Source organism: Mauremys reevesii, linkage group 4 (genome assembly GCF_016161935.1).
Source record: "Mauremys reevesii isolate NIE-2019 linkage group 4, ASM1616193v1, whole genome shotgun sequence".
Lineage (NCBI taxonomy): Eukaryota > Metazoa > Chordata > Testudines > Geoemydidae > Mauremys > Mauremys reevesii.
In genome coordinates this window covers 147190074-147197164 of record NC_052626.1, presented here as the reverse complement: position 1 = coordinate 147197164, position 7091 = coordinate 147190074, and the positions used below count along the sequence as shown (strand labels likewise).

Below are 7091 nucleotides of genomic sequence, written 5' to 3'. Positions count from 1 at the left end.
CATCACAGATATTCACACATGTGAAACAGGCACCTCCTGGAATTTTGCTGGGGTAATACCCTAATAAAGCCCCGATCTTAGTTGGGGCCTGCAGACTTTGTTGGAATACAAAGAAGTTAATAATAAGAACAATACAATAATGAACAATACTATCACGGGCTTTGCGATATTACCTTGCAATGGGCTGGGAATTGAATTCACCTGTTTCCACTTCCCATCACTAAACCAGTACAGAGTTAAACAGATTCAGGAATTGGCTAGGAGTTTATTCATTGCTCTCCTCAGGGCATCCTTCACCTCCGTGTTCCTCAGGCTGTAGATAAATGGGTTCAACATGGGGATCACCAGCGTGTAAAACACTGAGGCCACTTTGTCCGTGTCCATGGAATAGCTTAAGGTGGGACGTAAATACATGAAGAGGAGAGTGCAAAAAAACAGGACCACAGCGGTCAAGTGGAAAGTGCAGGTGGAGAAGGCTTTGCGCCTCCACTCGGCGGAGCGGATCTGCAGGATGGTGGAGGCGATATAGACATAGGAGAGAAGGACAGTTACAAGGCTGCTCACTCCAGTGCAGCACATGATAGCAAACATCAGAATCTCATTGATGCGAGTGTCAGAACAGGAGAGCGCCAGCAGTGGAGGGATGTCACAAAAGAAATGATTGATGATGTTGGAGCTGCAGTATGACAGCCGAAATGAAAAACATGTTTGTATCATTGAATCCACCAACCCCACAGCGTACACCCCAGCCACCAGCTGCTTACAAAGCTGCCTGGACATGGTGACCGTGTAGAGCAGTGGGTAACAGATGGCCACATAACGGTCATATGCCATCACAGCCAGCAAGAAGCACTCAACATCTGCAAAAACAACAGAGAGATACAGTTGCACAGCACAGGCAGTGTAAGAAATGCTTTTCCTCTCGGCTAAGAAATTCAGCAGCATCTTAGGGGAAATTATCGTGGAATAGCAGAGGTCACAGAAAGACAAACTACTGAGGAAAAAATACATGGGGGTGTGGAGTCGAGGGTCAATCTAACAGTCTATAGAGTCAATCGTGATTAACAAGATCATCATCACTATAGACTGTTAGTTTGGGGCACTAAGATGCTCAATTTCATGTCTCTGTTCCAATGGTTATTTAATTTATTATCCACCGTAGAAAAACTTTGAAAGGAGAGATCAAGAGCAACCCAGATTGGAATAGCACATCACTCAGTGGCTGGGATGCTTTCTGTAAATACAGGAAACCCAAGTGCACATCTTTGCCCAGCACTGGACAGAAGGGGAAATTGAACCAGGATCTCCCAACTCATAGGTGAACACCCTAACCATTGAGCAAAAAATTACAAAGAGAGGGAGCATTACCACCTCCTACCAGTGGCTACCTTGTGACCCGCACCTACATCCTCTTCCCCCACAGACATTGTTTTGGGAAAAGGCTATTAGAAGACTTTGTAACACATTGTGAAGAGTTTCAGGTCAACCCCAACTGCATTGTTTTTCACAATAAATTATTCGTCCTGAAGAAATCCACCCATTTCTAGACACTTTCATGTCCCAATGCTGGGAAATTAAACAGACTTTTGGAGAGGTGACCAACACATGAAATGGAATAGATTCACCTCAGTTTTGTATCATATTCAAAAGACCTCAAGGGCGAGACAGCGATCCAGACCAGTTAGTGCTCTGGCCCTCTGTGTTCCATTTCCACAAGGAAAGACATGGTCACAACATTAATTGCATGTGCTGTGCACACCTGTTGTCCTGGGAGAAAAGATGCTCCAGGGAACAAATCTCAAAGTCATTCCAGGAAGCAGCTCCAGAGGTATTAAGGGTAATTTGGTTGTGGTTAGCAAACAGGGCAAGATTCAACTCTTAGTCTGATTTTAGGGTTCTGAGCAGGTACTGCTTCCATCCGCAACTCATTGTAAGTGAAGGGAGGAAAAACAAAGAGGTACCACCAAGTCGTGTCCGTGCATGTGGTGGGGGGTACAATAGAGCTGGATGTCAAGTGTAGGCAGGTGCGTGTCCCTTCCCCTTCCCACTGCTCAGGCTGGCATCCCCCCTTCTCTCAGTGCACGACTCCTTCTGAGACCATAGAATCATAGGACTGGAGGGGACCTTGAGAGGTCGTCTAGTCCAGTCCCCTGCACTCATGGCAGGACTAAGTATTACCTAGACGATCCCTGACAGGTGTTTGTCTAACCTGCTGTTAAAAATCTCCAACAGTGGAGATTCCACAACCTTCCTGGGCAAGTTATTCCAGTGCTTAACCACCCTGACTCTTGGGATGTTTTTCCTATTGTCCAACCTAAACTGCCCTTGCTACAATTGAAGTCCATTGGTTCTTGTCCTATCCTTCCCCCGCCCCCCATTGTTTTGCAATTTTACTCTGTAGCCTGGGCTGATTGAGAGAAAGCAGGCCCAGCTGTGGCCAGGTCCCAATCAGGCCCAGCTGGCCCCTGGTAAGAGGCAATGAGCCAGGAGCCCAAACGGTCTCTCTCTGGCTGTAGAGGGAGAAGGGCCTGGCTGCAGGGAGCTAGACAAGGTACCTCAAGTAGAGCAGGGCTGGGGAAAGGCAGAGGAGCTGGGGATCTCCTGCCTCGAAAGCCCCAGGCTGCCGCCTAGCATTAGGCCAAGAGGTACTGGGGGTTGCAGAGGGCAGCCCAGGGGTAGGCAAAGACAGCAGGTCCAAACTCCTTTCGCTATGATGAGTGGCTGATACTACAGTCTGCCCCAGTGAACAGGGGCTAGATGGAGAATGGGCAGTAGCCAATACAGAGGCAAAGTGGGGATAGGTGGGTGGGGTTCCCCTGGGAGTGGGAGACCCAGTTAACAGAGGCACAAGGGTCCAGGGAGGGACTCAGGGCCAGAGGACAGGCAGATCACTGGCCTGCAGAGGGTGCTCCGGGCTGGAAATTGAGCTAATTCCCGAAGATGACCAGCAAGAGGCGCCGCAGGGGTGAGTCGGCCCGTCTACATACTCCTAAACTTGGTTTCAAGGACTATAAGTTATGGGAAATAAATAAAAGTAACAAAAGAATTGGGAGGGAGCTGTAACATACCAGGGTCCAACCCAGACTAAGCAACAGGTTTGTCACCTGCAACCTTGCAATGCCTTACTGAAGTGGCTTCCAACTGGGCCAGTCACAAACAAATCACATCCTGAGCATCTGTGTGTAACTGCAGCCTGGCCAGGAATAGTTGGGTTACACTCAGGCTCTCACCACCCTTGGTTATCCTGCAGGGTGACCCTAACACGCTCTGCAGTCTTCGATTTCCCTCCCGAATTTCACATCCTGTGCTGCCCAGTCCTCTCCTGGACAATGCAAGTTACATTGTCCATTATTTCATTAATAGCACTAATATGTATGCAACTTAGTTTCTCAGACACTTTTATTGAAACACACTGGATTAGATACAACAATAAAACAAAGTTTATTGACTACAAAGATAATTTTAAGTGAGTACAAATAAGGAGGCATAGAAGTCAGACATAGTTACAAGAAAAATAAAGCTAGAATTCAACTTGTGCCTAAGTTAGCAAATGATGTGAATTTCAAAGCAAAAGTTTCCTCACCATGTGCTTTCAACAGTCTTATTGACCAAATTTCATAAGTAAGGACCCCTCCACGAGTCCAATGGCTGCTTCCTTTATCTCTTCAGATGCAGTGAATCAAGGGGGGGAAGAGAGAGATAGAGAAAGAGAATGAGAGTGGTGCCTTGGGATGTCTATACCCTCTTTTTAGAGTCCTATCCCCCCTTTGAGAAACATTTCCATCTGGTTACTGGAAGACAAAAACTCTATGTAGAAGGATGTTCCCTGCTGCTTTTCCTCACCTTTTTAGGGTACGTTTGTTTCCCTTTCTGCTTAATGACTATGGTTACTGTTTAGATACAAAATTAAGCAGAGCACACATTTCTTTGTTTAAAACAGACCAGTTTGCCAGCCTCGGTTTGGAACATGCATTAATAACACCATACAGTGTCATCTTATAACTTCACATACATTATAAAAAATGTATTAATATTTGCAGTGAGAGTATCAGTATTTCTAGTTGACTCATAGATTTACTGACCATCTTAAAGGTGAGCTCCATGTGCGGATAATATGCCTGCAAGAGGGATAGTTTGTTAACGGCAGAAGTCCGTAACATACTGTGCTCTCCTCCTGAGATCCTCTGGTCACCATGTGGTCTTCATCAGGCAAAAATAAGTGAATCTATCTTTCCGATTTTGGGGAGTAATCTAGCAAGGGAAGGACATAGGATACCATGGTGATTGGCATACTATAAATAGCTAGATTATCTGGAGTACTCTTACATATCTTACAGGTTTTACTCCATCTACTGGGGCCGGGACAATGAGGTGATTCTGAAACCAGGAATGACTGAGAAGACATCAGTTACAGCTGCAAACAATTAGTACGTTTCTCCAATATCTAGCTTTCTGTTTCTTTGATTCCAAATTTATTGCTAAGGCTGGTTGAAAATTTTTCTTGAGAAGATTTTTGGTGTGAAATTGGATTTTCCATTCCACTATTTTTTTTCCATGAAATTCTCTTTTTCCTGGAAATTATAAGATTTCCAATAAAAAATACCAAACTCTCTTCCTCCCTAAATCATGGCTGTGGGATTCTGGAGAAGTTCCAGGGCAGTTCAGCAAGAGGAGAGACCAACATGCATCATGGGGGATGTAATCCAGCTGGGGAGCCTGGCTCATGGAAGAGATTGGTGATGTGTGGTATCTGAGGCACCCCCGTGGTATTTCCGAGTCGAAATATTATGTTTTTAGCAAAAAGGTTTCAGTCTCCTCACACACACAAAACCCCTCTGTGGATCAGCTGTACACAGTACCCAACTTGCACTAAAAACAACACGATGAAATATACCCCTAACCTCATACTCTGTAAATCTGGTAGAAATTGCATCATTTCATAACACAGTAAAAAAGAGTAGGTCAAATTAATCCCCAGGGCACCAATTACACCAAGGTGGCCTTGGTTCACTGAACACATTAATTAGGTGTGGTGTCTCTCTGAGCTCAGGTATTCCCGGTTGCATCAGGAATCATGTCTCACAGATCACACATCTCAGTATAAAACATCCCGAATGCTCCAAACTGGCAGTTTATATCGATGGGGAAATGCCAACACAGCTCTCTCTCTCTTCTCAGCAGGTACGTGCGATTGTCCTGAATTACAGTCACACACACACATGGACACCATGGGGATCAGCAGGTATTGACTTCAAGACCTCCAGCACTGAAAGCCTCAGTCCCAGCTCCTACCCCTTCAGCTAAAGGAGCGACCTCCTTGGTTGGAAAAAATAGGCAATTACATAGCCACTGAAGCCAGTGCTTTCCAGTGTATCTCTGGGTTTTCATACGGGCTAAAGTAAATGCCAAAAAACTTAATTAGCACATTAAGCAACTTTATCCCAAACCGACATGCCAAGCCACAGAGCTCCCCTTGCCCAAAGATAGTAGAAAGATTGACACTCCTTTACAAATAATCTCCTCACACTGAAATAATCTTCACCCTGATTCTCTTACAGCAGAGTCACAAGTCACTGTTTTCTGCTTGGATTAGTGAACAGGAGTGTTCATGTGTGGGGCATGATTAACCTGTGTGTCACTGTATTTATGCAGTGTGTATTTTATCAAACAACAGGAATGACAAGCTGTGAACATCTGTCTCTGTGGACTAAGCCCTTCCCTGAGCGGGTACTGATGTCCATTTAGAAACTGAACTCCATTTATCTTCATTTACTTCATTACAGGGAAGGGACAGGTTTTCCGAACCATCCACCTGTCCAGATCTCTGTAGCTGCCTCATCTCTGTTCAGAGGAGATGGAAAAGGGAAATCACTCGGAGGTGACTGAGTTCATTCTCTCAGGACTGACAGATCGTCCAGAGCTGCAGGTTCCCCTGTTTGTGTTGTTCCTACTGATTTACGGTATCACCCTGTTGGGCAATGGGGGGATGATCTTGTTAATCACGATTGATCCCCGGCTCCAGACCCCCATGTACTTTTTCCTCAGTAATTTGTCTTTCTGTGACCTCTGCTTTTCCTCAATACTTTCCCCTAAGATGCTGCTGAATTTCTTAGCCGAGAAGAAAAGCATTTCTTTCTCTGCCTGCGCTGTGCAAATGAATCTCTGTATCATTTTTGCAGATGTTGAGTGTCTCTTGCTGGCTGTGATGGCATATGACCGTTACGTGGCCATCTGTAACCCGCTGCTCTATACGGTTACTATGTCCAGGCGGCTTTGTAAAGAGTTGGTGGTTGGGGCATACGCTGTCGGGTTGGTGGATTCAGTGATAGAAACGTGTTTTACATTTCGGCTGTCATACTGCAGCTCCAACATCATCAATCATTTCTTCTGTGACATCCCCCCACTGCTGGCGCTCTCCTGCTCTGACACCCGCATCAATGAGATTATGATGTATGTTTTTATGAGCTGCATTATAGTGAGCAGCCTTGTAACTGTCCTCCTCTCCTATGTTTATATCATCTCCACCATCCTGCAGATCAGCTCTGCCGAGGGCCGGCGCAAAACCATCTCCACCTGCTCTTTCCACTTGACTGCTGTGGTCCTGCTTTTTGGCACCCTCCTCTTCATATTTTTACGTCCCCCCTCCAGCTATTCCATGGACACAGACAAAATGGCCTCGCTGTTTTACACGCTGGTGATCCCCGTGTTGAACCCCCTCATCTACAGCCTGAGGAACACGGAGGTGAAGGACGCCGTGAGGAGAGCAATGAATAAACTCCTAACCAATTCCTGAATCTGTTTAACTCTGTACTGGTTTAGTGATGGGGAGTGGGAACAGGTGAATTCAATTCCCAGCCCATTACAATGTAATTTCGCAGAGTCCGTAGGAGTGTTGTTCATTATTCTATTTTTATTATTATTTATTTGTTTGTATTCCAACAAAGTCTGCAGGCCCCAACTCAGATCAGTGGTCAAAACAGAGGAAGAATCACATGGGCAGAAAAGGAGAATTATTCTATAGGCTGGGTGATAGGGGCTTCCACTTAGAGGGTGAGATACTCAACTTCATGTCTCTGTTCCAATGATTATGT

General features: G+C 45.5%; 2 protein-coding genes across 3 annotated transcripts; one reads left to right on the top strand and one right to left on the bottom strand.

The window, feature by feature from the left end:
• Positions 1–246: 246 nt before the first annotated feature.
• Positions 247–1017, bottom strand: LOC120404094 (olfactory receptor 5W2-like). Its single transcript, XM_039536098.1, has one exon. It carries the CDS (start codon positions 1009–1011, stop codon positions 247–249), a length of 765 nt encoding a protein of 254 aa, XP_039392032.1. The 5' UTR covers positions 1012–1017.
• A 2860-nt stretch (positions 1018–3877) lies between these two features.
• Positions 3878–6793, top strand: LOC120403462 (olfactory receptor-like protein OLF1). 2 transcript variants are annotated; one of them, XM_039534531.1, is made up of 2 exons: positions 3878–3886; positions 5855–6793. In XM_039534531.1, the coding sequence occupies exons 1-2, from the start codon at positions 3878–3880 to the stop codon at positions 6791–6793; spliced, it is 948 nt and encodes a 315-aa protein (XP_039390465.1). The 2 variants fall into 2 exon arrangements, with proteins under 2 accessions (XP_039390465.1, XP_039390466.1); XM_039534532.1 differs by lacking the exon at positions 3878–3886 and having other exon boundaries at positions 5849–6793.
• The last annotated feature ends 298 nt before the right edge of the window (positions 6794–7091 follow it).